The following is a 22,370-nucleotide window of genomic DNA, read 5'->3' as shown; positions in this document are numbered from 1 at the left end:
TTTCTCCCCTCTCTAATTAACATCCATTATATTATATAGCACAATGATTAATAATTTAACTGTATCTTCTGCTTTGTTTTTAGTTAAATTCATTTTTTTCCCATGACCAAATAATATTTGGATTGGGAGAAAGATACAAGCCTTCAAAAATATTTTTTAATCACCTTGGTTATTTTGCCTTTGGAATTACTAAATACTTTTCAACATCTCAACAAAATAATACGGTTTTGAAACTGCAGGCTTTAGAATGATTGTCATTCATGCAAATAATCACTTACTTACACTATATGAGTTTGGGTTGCATAAAACAAATTACCATTTGAAAATAATTCAAATAACACTCTAGGCTAAGACCTTACTTATGAATGTTATCTCGGCCACAATATTTTTTAACCTTTTTCTATTTAGCTAGATTCCTTTATGGTAATATCATCCAAATTAATAAACTATTCAATTGCCACAGGTATATTAAACATAAGATGTTGCAGAAACATATCAGATGTAAATGAATTTTAAAACATTTACTTAGAATTCTATAGCAGTAATAAGAGGAGCTATAACCACCTACACACTTATACATTTTGCCTATATGTGATGTTAAAAAACCTTAAAACATGTCAAAATATAAGGTTCATATTTTTTAAAATTCAGATATACAACTGCTCTAGTTAATCACAGGCAAAGTATAACTATTACAGTTTTCAAAAGTTGAAGTTCTCTCATCACACATAAGAAAACTGTATGTCTACAAATACATACCGATAATATACATAATTACATATATATTCTGAAAATTGCTTATGACCACGGCTCCACTTAGCTTTATAGTTTTCAAAACAGCAAATAAATCATAAACTGTTTTTGACAAATGACCTCTAATGACAGGATGCTTGAATGGTAAGTAGAAATTGGAATCAGAAGTCATAAAGCCTAGATGTTAATCCAGTCTGTGACAATGACAAGGTGAATACAAGCCAATCTCTACTTCTCTGGGCCTCTGTTTTCTGTACTCTACAAAGATTGGGCAAGATGGTCTAACTTAAATTTTATGACTCACTAACTTGATTTTCTATGGGGCAGATTTTTCTTCAGTGAAATATTAACAAATAAGACACTCAAATAAATCAGCAATAGGGGTGCAGATGAGGACTACCATTTCTACAGCAAAATATGGGTGAAGTCAGTAAGTGTAGAACATAGAAGTTAATGCTGACCTCTTGCATAGCATGTTTGGATATTAAATCATTTCCTGCCTTCATTTCAGGGATGAGGATGAAACAGCTGTTCCTGAACTCTTTTAAGAAAGCAGTCAGTAAAAAACAGCAGCATCTCCCGCTAGCGTGAGTCCTGCTGAAGTAAACTTTCTGTTCACAAGGGAGAAATATTCCTAGTGGTAGTAAAAACAGTTTTGCTAGGTTTAATCAAAAGTGAAAAGGAATTCCAGAATGTTCCCTTTGAGCCACATCATCCACTGCTAATTCAAGGTGGGCCCAGCAACAAGGGTAATAAAAAAAATGTCCTTAGTAACTAAGAAAGAGAAATGGCAATTACGTACATTTATAAACCAATACAGAAGACTTAACTCTTTATTAAGATAATATAAATAATTAAAAATAAAGAAAAAAATAAAAGGAAATAGTATGGGAAATGAATTAATCTAAGCAGTGAGATTTAACATAGACTTATCTAGACCAGTTATTATATATATAAATCAATGGACATAAGCTGAATGCAAAGGTTGAGAAATATGCTTGACAATGACTTCTGTAACAAAAAAAAATAAAGAAACAAAACACCAGGCTGTTTTGACAAACAAATAAAAGGAAAGAAAGGAAGGACTCAATATTTGAACTAACTATTTAGTGATGGGTTAGACACACGATGATTTAAAATGTTTGTAAATCACAGCATGGTAAGATAGAACTAAATTCTCTAATTAACCATACTTGGCATGAAGAACATCAATTTCTATACATTTAAGGAATAATTTATGACACAATATTGAGAACAGAGTCGAACATACTGACCTGCTCACATCAGGAAACCTGATGGGAAAGTAAATAACTTGGCACTTGGGTCTGATGATGCTTTCCAGATCCTTGGGTCTGTGATCAGGAATCAGCTTCATAAATTTTCCAATGGAAGTGAGAAATGATTCCATATTAAAAACTGAGTTGAATACAACCACATCAGCCACCAGGCTGTTAAGGTAAAAGACAAATGCAAATGATGAGCCCAGACTCATTCAGAGTAATTTTTATCAACCTAAGACCTCTATGGATTAATCAGAGTTTTTACTGCACCTTAGGTTTGCAAAGAACTCTTCATTTCACATCAGTATCTACCAAAATATCTCTAAGAGCTAAGTTAGTTTCATTACTGTTATATCACAGGGAGTTGATTGGTGGCATCAGACTGGAAAGGCAATAGGGAAATGGAATGATTTAATGGGACTGCATGAGACTCCAAACCAAAGCATATTTTTCCACAAAGCCAGGAACTAGCTATATTATCAACAACATTAAGTACAGCAATTCCTTTTTCTTCATGGCCCAACTACCCATGTTGAATTTCTATGTCAGTGATGTGCATCGTTTTATACCATACTACCAAGACAGAACATGTGTCACACTTCTCACTAACTTCAAGGAGACTAATTCAGACAAAACTATTTTCATACTAGGGCATGATACCTTCAGCACTATTTGGTTAAAGTCTACTTCTTGCTTTAGCCTTTACTTCAAGAAACTGTGTTAAGTTTTTGAAATTTGTGGGACTACACAGAAAGGATTATGGTATCCCAAAATAATTTGTTTCACTATCATATTATATTATATTGGGCTAGCTAGAGAAATAGAAGAAATTGGTAGAAATGGATCCAGAAATCCAGATCACTAAGTCCTAACTGATTACATAAAGGTACATATAAATTATAAAGCACCGCAACACCATGGACCTTCGAATTCAACAAAATAAATGTAATAATACTAGTCTGCAACAACAATGGTTCAAACTTAAGATTTTTTTAACTTCACAATGGTGAAAATGTAATATACATTCAATTAAAACCATACTTCGAATACTGAATTTTTATCTTGTCCTGGGCTAATGGTATGTGCACAATATTCTCTCACGATGCTGGGCAGCAGCAGTGAGGTACAAATCTCAGTCAGCCACATGATCACAAGGGTAAACAACCAATACTCTACAGTGGCCTGTGCTGCCAGATGATTTTGCCCAATTGTAGGCTAATATAAGTATTCTGAATATGTTGAAGGTAAGTTAGGCTAAGCTATGATGTTCGATAGGTTAGTTGTATTAAATGCATTTCAACTTACAATATTCTCAATTCACAACAATGGATTTACCAGGCTGTAATCCTATCCTAAGATGAGGAGCATCTGTATACAAGATTAAAGGGACAAAGCAATTGGTTTTATTCCACCCTAAAAATGATAGATCAACACTACTGGAAAGAATACATGTTATGTCCACAGGACTGCAGAACACCACAGAATAAGTAGAGCTTATAGAATAGGAATGCCATAGCCAATCGTCAGTTTCGTTTAAGTCATATTTGCTGAGACAGCCAAATATACTATTACAACGTTAATATATAGCAGAATAAAAAATGAACAAAAAGAGTGTTGGCCTGCTACTCCCATGCCCACCCCCCCCACCGAAAAAAAACTGATTTTCCATACAAGTATTGTTTATCAGTTGCTACCTAGTGCAAATTTGGGGGGTGCGGGTGATTACAACATGAATAATACAAAGGAATGTCACAGAAGTGCTGACACAACACTAAGCAATAAGGAAGCCAAGATAATAATATACCAAAAGTTGAAGAATGTTTTATAGCTAGTCTGTTTTCACCATATGTCACATACTGTAATAGCGACCTACAGGTCATAATATATAGTTGTGACATGTGTTCATAAGTCAGAGGGTTAGCGAAACCACTGTTTAAGGTGAGTGCTTATGTCAGTCATCTTTGAAGTCCTTAACTGCCACACAGTCAAGAAACAAGTCTGACAGTGCCAAAAAAGCAGAAGTCAGCAAGAAAACTAAAGAAACATGTGAGGAAGCAGGAGTCATACTTTTCAAAGAGAATCTGAACAGGACTGCCTTTTGACACTCTTATTTTTCCTCTGGACAACTGTGAACCATTTTTTTCCCATTAAGAAGCCAACTGATGATGAAGTCCACTTCTCTTTCTTTCTCCAAGCTTGTCTATAAGTTTACCCTCTTGAGAAAAGCAATGCTGAAAAATCATGTACAAAACTTTTATAGTCTCATTCCCTATGAGCAAAACGATGTTTTGTGAAAGTGAGGGGGAATCGAGAGCTGAATTGTTTTAGACAGCTTCCGTCAAAGGGCATGTGACCCAACAACTTACATTCTTAAAAATCCAGTCTATGCTAAATTAAAGATCCAAGATAGTTTACAGAAATATCCTTTTTGGTACATTTCCTCCCTGATACGAGTGGATGTAACTTCCATTAACTTTAAAGCCACCCATAAAGGGAAAAATAGACTTAGTTTTTTTCCCAGTGATTTCTCAGGGGTAATAAAACACACTATCTGAGGAAAAGAATGATGCTAATTCAAGAAATCAAAAGAATATTACAAATGTTTTCCATATTGATAAAGCACAAAATGATTTTATTTTCATTTTAAAACATATTTTCCTTCTCTGCTTCAATATAAAGTATTTTAATTTTATTACGAAATTTTAAAACGGCTGCTTTTTTTTATGAGACATTTGACATGAAGCAGTTCCACTCTATTTTGATAGCACTGCTACTTCACAATTGAAGCAGCTTGTAAAAATGATTGTAGGAAAACATTCACAAAATGCACACAACACAGAATTATTACTATATAGCGTTTTTCTATGTCAACTAAACTATGAAACATTCTTGCAAGAGTTGGGGGTCTGTATAAACACATCATCAAACCCAGCTGCTAACAGCTGTTAATAAAGATGAATAAAATGTACAAAATCACTGACAAACAGATTCCGTTTGACTGTTGCAGTTATGTGAATAGGATCCAATAGCAAAGCCATTTCAGAATTGTTATTAACTTCTTTCATTAACTAAGCTTCAGGAGATACACTTTGTCGAAGTAACAACAGAGAAGGACCATCACCTTTAAAATGTCATGGTATTTTAAGGCTGTGCCATTTCAGAAGACTCAATGAGGGAAAAAAGAAAGCACTACCTAAAGATTCATTTTCCATAGTCGTCTCTGTCTTACAATAAAAAAAAAAGGCGAGGGAGGCAAAACCCCAAGTTGCTCCATTATGCTTTAATTTTTATTTTTCTGTAAAACTCTATTTTGATTTTAGCTGAATACAGTGATCATGATTAGTAAGTAAGAGTTGACTAACTGCACTTTCTAAATGCCTTAAGCAATAGATCATGAAATCAAGGGGTGAAGGTCCCTGCCAACCTTTTAATTCTATTTTGAATGTTGTGAAAAACAGGTAATTAGCTCAACATATAATTAGATTGTTACATATATGTATTTTTATAAAATGATTAGTGGTGAACTTACATATACTGCAGAAGGAAGAATTGTTTAAATATCTGTACCTACCTTATGGTGTTTTTTAAAAAGGTGTACAGTAGTAGGTCTCCAGATTTAAAATGTAACCACCTACAAAGAAAAAGGTAGCAAAGGGCCAAATACAATGATACAATGCATACCTACCATGAAAGAATTTGGTTGTATCCATACTGAAAATCCCTCTCCTGACATTTCTTGACAGGATATATCAACTGGTTCTCGTGAAAATACAGAATCGTTTTCAGTTTCCCAAGGTCAGGCCGAAGGGCAGCCAGTTCGGTCAGGTTAAGCACTGAACTTGCAAAGAGGGTCCTAGGAAACAAGAAAATTGGGGTTTACTGTCCCAGGTATGTTTGAAGGGGTCATGCTTTGCTCTTCTCTCCTCTTTCCTCTTCCCACCCCAAGAAAAACACATCCCCTATAGTGACACATCAATAGTTGAGCCTTAATACCATGTAGCAGCATTCTAAGTTTTGATCTCTTAAAAAGCAGCTGCTTAGAACTATAAAGTCCCCGAATCTCACTGGTCTTCTCAGTGCAGTTACTGAGAAATGTTTAAAAAAAAAAAAAAGCTGGATGGATTTTATTGAAAAAGGCAAGAAAAGCTCTATCTGAAGGACAAATGGAACAAAGATAAGGCTGACTGGGGAATACTTTGCTTGCCAGTTTCATTACACTTTCCTTCTTTATGCAACCAACTACTGAAATTCAATGTATGAGCAGGAATGGCACATGTTCATGTTATGACATAAACCCTTTTGATTTATGCAATAGGCTTATCTAGTATGGTCTTTTTCTCTTGGCATGTTTTCTTACCCTCCCCTCACTTGTAAAGTATCTTACAATACTTGTATTTTAAAAAACTTCTTTTCTTCTCCATTACTGGACTGCTAATGGTACCAGATGCACGATCTGTAAAATCCCTTAATAAAGCACAAATATAAAAATTTGATGAAAGGCTGATTCCTTATCTTTAGGGAAAAAGGGAAACTGAAAGCTTGCCTATCCATGTTTATAAATGAAAAAAAGTGTCAATTTACTCTCTCATTCCACATATATTTACTAAATGCCTACTATGCGCCAGGGTCTAACGAGGAAGAACAGAAAAGATGAACAAGACAGCTCAGCAGGATAAATGCTGCCTGTAATAGAGACATACACAAAACATTAGAGAAACAAACAGAAAGCAATTCTAATTGTCTGGGACAACCTGGAAATGTTTCCCTAATGAGGTGCCTATTGCATATGGACACAAAAGAGGGACAAAGTACAGGTCTTGAGCAGCTGAGGACATTTAGATGGCACAATTTTGATAGAATGCCACCTTTATAACATAATGTAACATAATTTGACCTTTATAGCTTTAATTCCCATTCTAAAAAATCAGGTTCAAGAAGGTTAAGAGTTTTTTCTAGGATCACACTGGTAGAAAGTGGCAAAGCAGAGAGACTGCTGGTCTTCTAAGAGCTCAAACTGCTTTTCATTACACCACAGATATGAATTGGTTGCGGACCACTTACATTGCAAGTGCTTTTTTCTGTACTTAATAAATACAAAATATCATCCTTGTTATTACCATGATTACAACTACTATAAATCCTCCCTTGCTGACAGGCCAAATGGCTAACTTCAGGTGTTTATACGATCTGCTGCACTAGCCTTTCACATAAGAAGAATGATTACATAATAAGTACATATATCACAAGTAGGAATTCAAGTGTCTTCTTCATGGGCTAAAAGAGGCACGTAAGACCAAAAGCCAGCAATCCCTCTTCAAACCTACATAGCTGTATTAATGTTATAATTTATCTCTTTAAGGGAAAAAAAATCTTACCAAGGAGATGCATTTATTTTTTTAAACTTGTTTATCTATACCCAAATAAAAAAAAAATTATAGCCAAACAATGTCCTATTTTGTCCAAACATATTCCCCCTACCACTATCACATATAAGCCTCTCTAAAACTTATACTGAAAATTCTGAAACATGAAGATATTTGCTTACCTACAAATCTCATCTTCAGCAGACAAAACAACAAAATATTAATTTCAAACAATATTTTCCTTAAAAGGGAATACATGGCAACTTGTAGGTCTAGTTACGGAGTAATCTTTCCTCCTATCCTTCTATTCTTTGTTACTATCCCCATCCCTGACCATACATACTACTGGAAGCAATGAAGCCCATTCTTAATCATTATCACCTGGGCAAGCACAATTTTTTTTCACACACAAGGCAGAAAAATGCATTAAAAGTAGCCTTCGTATGAGTTATTAATTACAAAAATATACCTTTTATGATGGGGAAATCTGGTAGAAATCAATACAACCAAGTGATCAAACTTTCTATGACCAATAATGGGACAAAGTGATATCCTGTATTTCTAAATGTGATACATTGAGAAAGATACAAATCATCAGTGTAGTATTCCTGCCAAAAATGCCTAATCTGAATTTGGTAAGGAATAACCAGACAAATATTCTGCAAAATAATTCACTGGATCTCTAAAAATGCCATGTCATAAAAGAAAAAAATAATAAAGACACCCAAAACAAAATCCAGTAAGTGATCCTTCACTGGATACTGGAAGGGGAAAGAACACCTAGTAAGGACATTATTAGGACAATAAGAAAAATGTGAATATGGGCTGAATATAAGACTGCAAGTTTTTGTCAATCTTTAATTTATTAAATACAATAATTTTATTGCAGTTATGTAGGAGAATAATCTTATTCTTAGGAGATTCATGTCAAATTATTTAGATGTGAAATGCCATGATGTCTGCAATTAATTATTAAATAGTTCAGCCAAAATGCTACTGCTAATAATAAATATTAATATGTATATATTTACAGAGAGAGAAAAATAAAAAATGTACAAACATATTAACAATTGATTAATCTATGTGAATAGGTGTGTGGTAATTCATAGCTTCAGGGGAGGGGGAGAGTCTAATAAAAAGATTTCATGGAGCGAGACATTGTTCTACTGCAAATTTTGGGTAAGTTATACATTTATAAAATTACACATTTGAAGTAATAGGCATTAAATGGCAGTAAGTAGAAGAAAAAAATTCTGTATTCCATAAACAATAAACCCATCATATCTGTATTTCTAGCCATATTCCAACTGTTAATTTCTACATGAGGATTACCCTCAGGGTGGATCATCTATAGCTAATGTTTAACCAAGAGGAGCCCTTCACTCTATTTCTACCACATGTCCCCCTACCCACCAGCTTATCCATAACCAAAGAATCCAACCAGCCTTCCAAAGAAAACCTTCCAAATAAAAGAAGGCAATATATTCATATGAGAAATAACAATAATTTTTTTTTTTTTTTTTTTTTTTGAGACAGAGTCTCGCTAGTTGCCCAGGCTGGAGTGCAGTGACACCATCTCGGCTCCCTGCAAGCTCCACCTCCTGGGTTCACGCCATTCTCCTGCCTCAGCCTCCCAAGTAGCTGGTACTACAGGCGCCTGCCACCACGCCCAGCTAATTTTTTGTATTTTTAGTAGAGACAGGGTTTCACAATGTTAGCCAGGATGGTCTCGATCTCCTGACCTCGTGATCCGCCCGCCTCGGCCTCCAAAAGTGCCGGGATTACAGGCGTGAGCCATCGCACCTGGCCAACAATAATTTTCATAATATTCACCATTTGAGACTGCCCATGCCAACACTCCTTTCAGTTTGTTTAATCATTAAAAGAAAATTCATTGTATTTGTATAACTAATCTTGAAATATCCCTCACTAGTTTTAAATAGTGGAAATTATCTCCATCATTTCTCTTTGCTTTTCTTGCTTGTAAAATGGTAAGGTGGTCAATAAGCAATTTCTCAAATATTTAGCTCAACAACACCCAAAAAGAAGTAATGAATATGCCCACAAAGGGAATGTAGGCGATCCACAGGCAATACAAAATTTAATAAATCAAAATTTACTACTATCAATTTTTAAAAGTTGATTATAATACAGTGAACGACATCACTTGATCAGCAGCTAATCCCTGGGCTACCAATGCTCATCTTGCCTCAGGTATTATTTAAGCAATAAATCCTAACAAGGTGTACTTTATCATCCCACAGTGTGTCTCCAGCAGGAAAGGACACAAGGTGATAGCAAAAACCACGAGAAACAAGGTAATTCCTGACAGCTGCTGCTTCAGCACAAGTTAAATTGAACAGTTTATCTCAGCATGAAGATGTTATAAGGTTTTATGTTTAATATTTTTAAATTAACATAAAACCCAGAGAAAGCAGTTGAGCAATCTTTCACAAACATGACATACTACAATCACTGTATAAGCTGGATTAGTACTTATTACCATGCTACTACAGAATTAAGCTGTTTTTAGACCACCAAAGAGCTTTAAATTGCAACTTTTGTCTCTGTAAGAGAAACCTATATTTAAAATGTCTGCTAAATTCAAATTAACGGCTACATCATTAGCTTACCATTTCACCAAAAGTACAAGTAAGCTGCTACTATAATCGTCTAACCAAAATGGCTCTCTGCTGCAAGCACATTAACACCATTCCATGTATTTGGGAATAGGACCTGTACACATGTTTCGATTGCTTTCAATATACATTGTATCTACATTTCAAGTCATATACCTTTAAGGAATCCAAAACAGTGAAACACAATGAAATTCGAGATTAAAGATTTTATTCTTTTCTGCTCAGTTTGAATAAATCAGTTGTTTGCCTTTTACCCTATTTACTTAATATGTAAAAAGAAAAGCTGAAATATACCTAAGGACAGTAATAGTGTGACCATCACCATCAAGATACACACTTTTATATCTTGAATGGTACAGAAGGGAAGTGAAATGAGTTAACAGAGGGCAAGCATTCAATATTCCAGCCACTGCCCATACATTTTAGTAACGATTCTTCATGGGCTAGGTCATCTCACTCTTGCCTCATGAAATCTTTTCAATAGGCCCCCCCCCCGAAACTATTTATGACATAATGAGATAGAGTATACAATTTAACACAGATGCCAGTTTGGGCTGTGTTACCACTCATACACAGTTTCTTGCATGGCTTCAGGAGGCCTTTGACAAAAGAGTAAATTCTTCCAGCTTTGTCACTTTGCTCAATACCTAAACTCCTGGTCTAGATTCATGTTGCTAAGACTCATTACCTAAGCCTCGGTTCTTTCATTGTTTCTCGTGGGTTCTTGCTCCTTGATACCTACTCTCTAGGATCCTAGATCCTGTATTTTCTGTGATGCAGTATTTTCTATGATGATGAAAATGTTCTATATCTGTACTGTCCACATATGACTAGCTACATATGGCTATCGAGCACTTGAAATGTAGCTAGTACTCCTGAGGAACTAACTTTTAAATTTAATTTGATTAAATTTAAATTTAAATCCACTAGCCATATGTGGTTAGTGGCTACTGTATTGGAAAGCACAGCTCTGGATGAACCAGCCTTCCCTAACCTGACACCCATGTTACCTGAATATAATTACCTGCTTAACTGATTTTCCTGAACAGATCCTTGACCTGCTTATGATAACCTAATTTCTTTTCTTTTTTTTTTTTTTTTTTTTTTTTGAGACGGAGTCTTCGCTCTGTCGCCCAGGCTGCAGTGCAGTGGCGCAATCGCGGCTCACTGCAAGCTCCTCCTCCCGGGTTTACGCCATTCTCCTGCCTCAGCCTCCCGAGTAGCTGGGACTACAGGCGCCCGCCACCTCGCCCGGCTAGTTTTTTGTATTTTTTAGTAGAGACAGGGTTTCATCAGGTTAGCTAGGATGGTCTCGATCTCCTGACATCGTGATCCGCCCGTCTCGGCCTCCCAAAGTGCTGGAATTACAGGCTTGAGCTACCGCGCCCGGCCGATAACCTAATTTCTATGTTGCTCCTGCCTAGAAGAATTTCACCTACTTGGCTCTCCAATTCCGGAATGGCATTACTTTTTCTTTTCCTTCTGAGAACTAGAAAGTACACGTTCACTACAGAAAATGTTTTAAGCAAAATAAAAAAATAAAGTGAATATCACCCATAACTATTCCAAAGAGAGACAGCTACTATTTGCATTTTGGTGCTCTAAGCATGTGCTGAGCACCTATTATTCGCAAGGCACTATGCTCAATTACAGACATAAAATGGAAAACAAAGTAGCTAAGGCAAGAAGAAAAATGACAGGTTGAGGAAGTGAATGAAGACCAAGGAGGCTGGAGCCAATGGGAGAGTGGCCAACAATAAGAATGAAGATTCAAAAGTAAGACATGAAAATAATTTTGGTTTTGTGGTAAGATAGGAAGAGAGAGAAGGATTTTAAGTAGGGAAGTGACAAAATCTTATATGTACATTAGGTATATTTTCTTTTATTCTTTCCATGTTGTAACAGAAATACATTATTGTAGTTTCGTTTCTTGGTTTCAACACCATGTTGTTTTACCATGTTAAAAATTATTTCTAAAAGATATGATTTTTTATTACATTTCATGATATGGTATGTCATAATATCTCCAACTAGGGCATGCTTTTTTTTGTTTTGTTTTGTTTTGTTTTAGAGACAGAGTCTCGCTCTGTGACCCAGACTGGAGCGCAGTGGCGTGATCTCCACTCACTGCAAGCTCCGCCTCCCGGGTTCATGCCATTCTCCTGCCTCAGCCTCCTGAGTAGCTGGGACAACAGGCACCCACCACCACTCCTGGCTAATTTTTTGTATTTTTAGTAGAGACGGGGTTTCACCGTGTTAACCAGGATGGTCTCGATCTCCTGACCTCATGATCCACCCGCCTCAGCCTCCCAAAGTGCTGGGATTATAGGCTTGAGCCACTGCGCCCGGCCTAGGGCATGATTTTTATACTTACGTCCATAAAGTTTTGAAATCTTCTTTGTATTAATCTCTTATATTAGTTTTGTTTATATAATTCATGCATTTTAAAATTAGGTTTTAATACCAGAAAACTTTACTGACTACCATATGGAAAGCAGACTGCAAGGAGTCATGAGTGGAAGAAGACAGCAAGAAGAGAAAAAAAATGACCCTGTCTTGGGCTAAGATGCTAATATTGTGAGGGTGTTACCAAGTGGCCTGACTGGGTGTACTGATAATTGTCAGGGTTTGCTGATAAAATTGGATATGAGAAGTGAAAGAGAGGACTGCTATTGCTTTCTTCCCTTTATCACTTCCAAAGCACCTTGACAGAGTTTTAATTACAACAGAAGCTCAATGATACATACACACATAAATGAAAATTACTCCCAAGCATTTCAAAAGTCTTTGGTTTCAACATATTTTTTAATTCATAAAACTTGTGTAGAGAGATAACTGAGTTCTAATATTCATTGACCATCAATATACAAAATTCATTTTAACATAATTTGCTTTAGTTGTCAGCTACTTAATCTTAATTGGACCATTTCTACTGTATGTTGAAATGCTATGGATATTCAAAAACTTTCAAGAACACTGCCTAACAAAATGTTTCCCTTTGCTGAAACAATTAAAAATACAAGATGGAAGTCTTATCTAAAGGAAAAGGAAACACAGTCATTTAATCTCCCAGGTTCTTGTGGTGGCAATTTACAGGCTGTTTATAAATAGAATATCCAGTTTTCGAAAAGCTGTCTCATCGTGTGGCATCAATCGGGCAGTTTTACTTTTTTCCACCATGTAATTTTCCTTTCTTGTGCTTATCACGATGACCAGGAGAGCACTGTATGCAAAAAAGCACTGTATACAGAACACTTGTCAAGAAGGTAGGGAATCAAAGACTGTAGGCACAACCTGCCACTGAGCAGTATCTCCAACATAAGGCTGTTTTCTTAACATCTATCCTTGCTGCAATCAATCATCAGCACTCTGAACTGTCTTATGGATGTTTAAGGAAACAAATTCCATAATGCCTATTGGGCTTCTTTAGCTAAAGGTGTCACTTAAATTCAGGTGTCTCTTAAATTATTTCTGCAAACACTGAGTCTTTTAACTCTTAGTATCTGGCACAGTGGCTAATTCATAAAAGACACTTTGTAATTACGTTTCTAACAAGAAAGGAAGAGACAAGAAGAGAGGGTGAGCCTACTATTTTTAAAAATCTATAGATACATTGAAATTTTTATTGCATACATTTAAATATTTTTTCATGTACCTGTTTATTTATTTTGGGACTGGAGTCCATTATTAAGAGTATTCTTAAAAGGTCCAAGGTAATATGAACCACAACATTTGTAGATACATCTGTTTTTAGACATTCTATCAATAAGTCAACAAATCAGAACACTGTAAATCTTCTGACTTGGCAATTTAAGAAGTACAAGATATCACCCCGTTCTAAAAGAACGGACAATATAATTGGTGAAATAAGCCATAAATACAGGAAATATTAAATAACAATAAAAAAGATAAGTAATTGCTCTCTCCTGCACAAGAAATGTCACAAAGCAATGTGAGATTGATTATGAATGAAGGTAGAGGCACTAAGTGCTATGGCCATTCAGAGGAAGAAAAGATAACTAAGAGCAGTGAAAAACCATGAAGTCTCAGAATTATCAGGAGTGGCAGAAGAGGCCTGGGTCCTGAGTTCTTGGGACTAAAGGGATCAGTGCTATTTGAATTAGAGAGGGCTAACAGTTAGTGTTTGGAAAAAAATGAATAATCAAATAAAACTGGAACAGTGGTCTTCCGCAGACCCAAAAGTATCCAGATGCAGGATAAGAAATTTGTACTTTTATCTGTCAGCAATTTGGTGACTCATTGCATGTTCATCATTATACTAACAATCATTTATTTTTTTCTTATTCTTAATTAACTCAGTTTTTAATGTTTACTGGACAAGAAAAAGATGGTTGTAAAATGAGAAGATAAAGAAACAAATAAAGTACCACTATCAATCACTATTACTCTCAAAATAAGGAAGATTACTCTAAATATAACCAAATACAGAAGATATAAAACCAGTTCCTTTAGGCCAGTCGTGTTGGCTCACACCTGTAATCCCACCACTTTGGGAGGCCAAGGCGGGTGGGTCATGAGGTCAGGAGATTGAGAACATCCTGGCTAACACGGTGAAACCCCGTCTCTACTAAAAATATGAAAAATTAGCCGGGTGTGGTGGTGGGTGCCTGTAGTCCCAGCTACTCGGGAGGCTGAGGCAGGAGAATGGCATGAACCTGGGAGGCAGAGCTTGCAGTGAGCTGAGATCGCGCCACTGTACTCCAACCTGGGTGACAGAGTGAGACTCTGTCTCAAAACAAAGAAACAAAAAACAGTTGATTTAAATCCATGGCTTTCCATGATCACTTTTTGATAATGGAATCCTTAAATCACTATAATATTGTAATGTTGATGGTAATATTTTAAAGGAAGATAGAGAACCATGTATAATGCAAGGTTCTCTACACACATCACTACCACCACCCTAAGAGATATGTCTTATTATCCTCATTTTACTGGTTAAGAAATTAAAGCACAAGAGGTTTGGTTAAATGCTGAGACAACAGCAGTTACTAAGAGGTAAAGATGAGTTTCAAATTCCAGTTGATCTCAGCCTAAAGCCTCTACTTTTTCACTTATTCCACACTGATTTTGAATCATCTTAAGATTAGAGTGTGATTCAGTGTTTTTGTGTTAATTGTACTTATTAGAATCTGTGCTGGAAATATAAAAGAATATAAATGGTATGAAGGACAACTATACTAAAGTGAATAGTTCTATTTTATCCCTTTATCCATCACATATTTACTGAGTGGCCAGACTGCTCTATACAAACTGTGGAGAGGTAATGACCATCAGTGAAGGCTTTCCTAGGGAGAGGCACTCTAGGAAGCATCCTAAATAACACGAGCTCCTGGAATAACAAGGAGGAGGTCAGGGCACTGGAATAGAGAGAGTGGCTAACATTAAGTGTGATGAAAGAAATGTCTGGCTTGGTTATTAAAAGGAAGAAGCTAAAGGTTTCTAGCTTACATAATCAGATAGTGATGGTGTAATACTCCTTAACACAAGAGAAAAAAAAAAAATCATGGTTTGGAGTAGGGGGAAATAAAGAGACGTGTTTTACAAACACTGAATATAAGTAGAGTGCCCAGTAGGTAACCAAAGATTATAGACAATAGGCTAATGACAGGAAATACATTGGAGAGTTGATTTAAATAAAGAACCTGCCTGGTCACCAAATATGTTTGTTAAAAATCTGGTCTGTTATATAATTTTATATAACTCTTCTATGTGGTTCTCCAATATTTAATATATTATCCTGTTTCTTCCCACTAAAGTATATATTCCTTGATAAGATAAATTAGATCTGCTCTTCTTTTCTTTAGTGTACTATAGGTTCCCTAACTTGGCAGCTATCAATCTGGATTTTAAAGTTTCATCAGGACAGGTCCTACATCTTCCTTGTTCCCCATCCTACCCACGTGCTTAAATATTTTTAAATAAGTGAATGAGTAAATGGAATGAATGGATCATTCATTCCCTCAATCACTGTGAGAAAATAAAACTGGTTATCTTTCCGTTTATATGGAAGTATTCATTATGATATTCACTCCTACCACTACAACAAGCTGGGAAGCATCCATGCCCATGGGTGCTTACATTCCCCATGCCCCATGGATGTGAGCACCAACACAATTCTAAGATGTGTTATTTGATGTCATTTTTTTATTGAGCTCATTAGTTTTTCCTGGAGTCCCTAATAATATTTCAGGCACTGGTCTCTGCTTTACCATCGTAAAATATTCAAGACAGGATCCAAAGAAAAGGAACTCAAGAGGAAAGGTAGATGTCAACCTGGTACAAAGATCAGGAATGTACAATATCATGGTAATAATTTTTGTCATCTTCAGGGATTCATGATCATTAGCCTTGAAGAAGTAAGTCAATTAACATGCAAAGAGCATCTAACTTGCTGAGTGTGCTGGGAACACTTCATATGGTGTTTTATCACCATAAACTAATATAATTAGTATGTGAAATATTTATAATTCATCTTATGATTAATCTATCGTACAAGACTATTCCTTAAAAGCAGCATATCATTTTATATTGGAATGTTCTTTGCCCTTTATTTCATGCCACTCATGAGTCTCTGGAGTTCCTTTCTAAATACTATAAAGTTTGAAGACTGGAGACCCAAGGTAATGGATGTAAGTCCTATCATCACTGCAATCCGACCCTATCAGTGTAGTCTAAAATTATATACATTTAAGGACATACTGACCAGTCACGCCAGAGCACTATCCCACAAGTAGATACAGAAAACTCACTTGAGGCAAAAGCCTGAGAAACAAACCACAGGCAAGTACAGAGTGGCTTTTGGAGAGTATCATGATTTAGGCTTGAGTATTATGAAACTGTAATAATCAAAGTAATTATAACAATAACAATAATATTATCTGCTTCTTGACAACTAAGCTGTTCCTGACAATCATCAAAAAAAAAAAAAAAAAAAGTATTTTGTGCCCAAATAACAAGCTAACCAGGAAAAATACAGGGACTTGCTATTTTTACTGAGTCCTATCTACTGACAAAACTATCAAAATAAAATATATCCTAAATATTCACTCGTTCAGTAATCAGTAATAACATCTAAATTTTTCGGCGCTTACAAGTATTTGCTTCAAGTTTGCTTCCCAGTTTGCTTTACTCTATTGAGTTGTTTTATCATTTGATTTGTTATGCTTCTCATATAAATTACCTCTGGGTTTTGATTATTCCTCCAATGTTTGTTTTGGCAAGTCCAAGACGGTTCTTTGAAATCCTCCTTAAATATGGTGCTTAATATACCATTTGGAGAAATACCTCCCCACAAATAACTTAGTATCTCCAATGTTTTGCTATTTAATTACAAGAGTACCACTGAATAATTAACTATAAACGTCAAAACCAACAAAATGTACTACGCACAGTAGGCATTCAAGAAATGTTTGAGAGAGTGGAATGTTTAATAATGTTCTACATCTGCAACAGAAAAAGAATTCAAAGGTGAGTCTGAGGACTGAGTCCTGGTCCTTTATACACTCATTTTAAAGGTAAAACTTTTCATAAACACTGATTTGCTAAGTCCTGTGTGTAAAATTCTCATTTTAATATTAATTACCCCATATATCACAGCGGGGAAACATTTGAAAGCTACTTTTCAAAGATCAAATAGAGTAAAATGAAAATTAAAAAAATTATGTACATAAATTTCACAAAACACTGTTTTCACACAAAAGTGCTTCCCTTGATCACAACTGCCCTCTTTAAGTTTTTTATATATGTGTGTGTATGTACATCTATATGTATATTACATATATGTATATATAAAACTTATCTAATTATATTAGATTATCTGAAATGAAGTATGGAGTCATTCAACACAACCTATATCACATGGTAACTTTCTGAGACACACTTCTCTTGATCTCACCTAGCATTAAAACATGATATGTGGGACTCATCAAACACTATAGCAAGAAGAAACTTAAAATTTCCTAGGCCACACTTCTTTACCAGGTGACTGAAGAACAGAAAATCAGGTCATCTGCCCTAGGTTAGCCAGTAAGAGTCAAAAATAGAACCAGTGTGAAATCAGTAATAAAAAGAAAGTCACAGTTGCTGCTTGTGAGCCTGGCCTCATAATTCCAATAGTAAAAGCAACTTCTTAAAGTTAAACGTTTCAATGAAAACACTCTCTAGTTAAATGGGGGAAAGTCTACTCACCAAGAAAGAAGTTTGAAAAACTGTATTTACAGTGTTTATTTTCTGTTTCATCCCTTCTCTCCACACAACGTAGACAAAGTACTTAAACTTTTGGTATGAATATGCAGTAGAGACTAATACAGATATCCACCTGACTCTTAATGATATCTGAATTTTCTATTGCCTATATTTGAGGGTCACGTGTCTGAGGGTCACATATCTGAAGATCACATGTCACAGATCACATAATGGCGATCAAAAGCCTCTGTCAGCCATAACAGACATTTACACATAGGCCATGGAATGGAGTCTTCCCTTCTGACTCACAGCTGTCCCTTCCTTCCTTTTTCTCTACTTGTACATAACAATGGTCAAGAAATGCCAAGAAATACATAGAACGCCATGAGTGAAGTGAGAAGGGGGCCTCAGATATGGCCCAGGAAAGCCAGATAAGGCTTTAGAAAAGGAGAAAACACTTGCGATGGCTATTAAAAGATGAGCAGAATGTCCAATTATTTTTGTGTTAAAGGCAGGGATTGGAAAGGGAAGAGATTATGGAGTTTCTATTCATACTGAACACAAAAGGCAAATACTTGAGATCACAAATATCCACATTCTATTCAATTAAGCAAATACTTAACATATAAACACATACGTATAACACATATATAACAATATACATGAATGGTATATATATGGTAGCTATATGGTATCTATATATTACACGCAAGATTCTGTCTAGTTGATAAGGAGTAAAAAAATAAACTAGATGGCATCCTGCTCTTTATCTTTGCATTTTGGCAGCTGAAATATAGATAAATGGCTGACGTTCTGTGAGAGTCAAATATCTGATATTTCAAATGTTGAAATATCACCATGTTTGTTTAATCTCCACATTTATATATGCTGCTATTATTACTCCTTGTTAAGATGATGCCAACTCATTGTAAATGAATTTCATGATAAATTCCTCCCTTACTAGGTTCCCAAAGTTAAATACACTCAGATGGGACATTCCAGTAACTTTTTTATAATACCTCCTTGTCTTGAAAAACACTTACAAAGAAATGTTAGTATTTTCCCACTCCATAGGAATCAGTAACAAGGCGAGATTCTCCCAAGAATATTCCAACAGTCCTTGAAAAACTAAGACTGTCACAAAACCTGAGCATCTGGCAACTCTGCCACCATGAAGTATCCATATGGAAGAGACCAAAATGTGTCAACGAACCCAAAACGATTTTGGATAGTGTAGAAGATAGAATAAATAATTCAGTATCGTCAACACTTTCAACAGCAGGTAGTGGATATGCTACCTGCTTCTATAATGTGCCAGAATGTAACATAAGTGTGTGAGGCTGTGTGTGGATGTGTGTGTGAGAGAGAAAGGCAGAGAGAATATCAGCATACATGAGGCTAAAAACTATTTTTATACAGAAATATTCCTTAGGTAGTTGTCTTTGTAGGGACATCAGATCTTTATAAGCATAGGTTTATTGACATACAGAAGGAAAAAAATGGAGTCAATGAAAACTTATTTTTAAGATAAACATTGCAACAGATATATTACTTCAGAGTCAATGAAAAAAACCTGCATTAACAACATTATGGTTGAAATTGTATGTGCAAAAAAAGTCAGAAAATCCAAAATTATGATTCCCTCAGCAACTATAACTGTGCCCTTATGCATATATAGGTATTTTGCATTACTGTAATGATAATACATTTCAGCCTCAATATCAGTTTATGCAATATGACTGAATTAGGATTCTTCTGGGAACTATAACTTTGAATTTCTGGACTTCTTTGAATGTAAAATCTTAACCATAAAATTACATTAATATAGGGTGGGGTTTTTGCATTTTACTTTCTGGCATTTAAAATAACAATAAAGAGTGAATAGCTGACAATATTAAAGTAGCAAAAGATTGGTTGATTTGCAGTAATACAAAACGGATTTGATACAGAGCTTGCCTTAAAATAGTGATGCACAAACAACAAATAATAAAAAATCCCTTTGAAGATTAATCAAGACAAGAACAGGTGAGACATCTTCCTAGGAGTAAGTAAATTTACTTGTTCTATAAAATTTTAGTTTCTGATTGGAAAGTACTTTCATTTAACTATATTTTAACATGGATATAAATAAAAATGCCTGAAATAATTCTTTCAACACATATTCCTGCATGTTATCAAGGAAAAAAGCAGTGTTAAAACGGTCCCCCATATTTTCAATAGTGTAAAGCTGGTTGGGAGCCACTTTTCCTTCTTGTACTTGCAACATGGTAGGACATAAACTGTAAGATGAAATTACATTACTGTCACCAACCACTTTCTCTTCATGGGGCTGAGACTGATTCAAATATGGCTCACAAATGCAAAGAAACAGATACACAACAATCAAGTTCAACTAAAGAAACAGTTAAGTGTATTTTATGCAATTACTAAGGTATTATACAAGCATGGAATAGCTGAGATAAAGTAAAAAATAGTGAGATAGTTCAGAATAGAAGAGTCATAGTCACAAGTGTTTGGGGAATATTACAAATACTTTCATGGAGGTGGTACTTTCAATAGGCCGGACTGGATCTGTAGTTTTTCAACAGAGAAGACATTCCAGATAGAGAGACTATAGAAAGATCCAGAAATAAAAGTGGTCAATATTCAGTTTGAAAACAAAAACGTTGGCTGAAGGGTAGGCTCATGAAAAAGTTGTAATGAAAAGTTGTTATAAGAAAAGCTGCAAAGGCAGATTAAGTATAGGACCTTGAATGCAGGTCTGACAAGTGGGCCAGTGCGTACACAGTGTGGGGATGCTGAAGTTTCAGGCTATATGTTTTTAGAAGTAGAGAAACAAAAGGCAAAAATAACAAAAACAAAACCAAAAACTCATAACAGCAGAAGTAAAGACTAAAGACAAAGGGACCAGTTATGAGATGATTAGAGCAATACAGACAAGTTGCAAAGAAAGCCTGAAGAAATGTGGTAACATTTCTCCTCTAGAGGAGGAGAAGGGACTAAAAAAGAGCCTTCAAGATTTTAAAATGTAATGACTATTGGAAAGATCATGCCATTAATTAAAATATAAAATCAAGGACAGTGTCTCACACAAGAAAAAAGAATGACTGAACACTATTTAGTAAATATTAAGTTTAAGGTATCAGGGTCTGTACAAACAAGCATTTCCTACAAAAATGTTGAAATATGGTCCTAAAGTTACTGATTACAGCAATAAAAATAATATTATCCTTTATACTTATATAAGCTTGTACCTTTCACTCTCTTCTTATCCTTCTAGTGTTGGTAATTACATCAGTTGTACAAGCAAGAAAACTGAGGCTCAGAAAGGATGACTTATCAAACCTCATATGAGTATTACGTGGCAGAGTGAGACTGGAGACAGATTTTGGAACTTTTGGTATAGAAGTCACTTTGAAGTTATAAGATTATCAAGAAAATGTGGAAAGAAAACATAAGTAAATTGTGGACAGAACCAGGGGGAAAACCTAAGACTTTAGTAAAGCAGTGATTATTCAATACCTCAGTAGATGACCAAGATGCCTAGCAAAGCATTACAGGGCCTGGCAGTCAACAGGTATTCAATGAATAGCTGTCATATCAACAGCTAGAAGGGAGACAGCACCCAATTGTGTCTATCTGTGACGGACAGATGAAATAACTCTCGGACTTTTTTAAGGCAGCTACATTTCTCAGAATGAATTCTTACACATTACTGATATGTAAAATACACAAAAATGTCCTTGAGTAAAGCAGGAATAGATGGTCTGGATGTTCACCTAACTTAACCTCTTTTCACTTCCATTGACAACATGCCCTTTGTATATATTAATATGTAGAAATCCCTGAGACAACTCCATGCAACCCAAGAAAATGCTGGAAATCCTCTATGTTAGTCAGTCATAAGAGTGATAATAATTTGGGACATCTGAGTATAGCACGAAAGAACAGGTAACATTTGGTCTGAAGGGATCATACTGAAATCAAGTACCAGCCTATCTACACTTAATGATTAAACAGACACTCCATTGTCATGTTCTACTAGTTGGGATCTTTCATTACTTCTTTCTTGGATTTATTTATGACCAAAAGCTTCCTATGATTATGACTCATATAATCAGATCACT

General features: G+C 35.4%; 1 protein-coding gene across 7 annotated transcripts in view; it reads right to left on the bottom strand.

Moving 5' to 3' along the window:
• The window catches only part of QTMAN (queuosine-tRNA mannosyltransferase), a 359,520-nt gene that overhangs the window by 193,070 nt on the left and 144,080 nt on the right, over nt 1-22,370 (bottom strand). For all 7 annotated transcript variants that reach the window (XM_017895386.1, XM_017895385.1, XM_017895389.1 and 4 more), the window contains 2 exons: nt 5,719-5,886; nt 2,028-2,201 (listed from right to left, as the gene is read on the bottom strand). In XM_017895386.1, coding sequence (XP_017750875.1) covers nt 2,028-2,201; nt 5,719-5,886 — 342 coding nt within the window. The remainder of the gene's footprint in view (nt 1-2,027; nt 2,202-5,718; nt 5,887-22,370) is intronic.

Source organism: Rhinopithecus bieti, unplaced genomic scaffold, assembly GCF_001698545.2.
Source record: "Rhinopithecus bieti isolate Rb0 unplaced genomic scaffold, ASM169854v2 scaffold_26061, whole genome shotgun sequence".
Classification (NCBI taxonomy): domain Eukaryota; kingdom Metazoa; phylum Chordata; class Mammalia; order Primates; family Cercopithecidae; genus Rhinopithecus; species Rhinopithecus bieti.
Note: the sequence above shows the minus strand (reverse complement) of the source record. Positions and strands in the feature narration are given on the sequence as shown.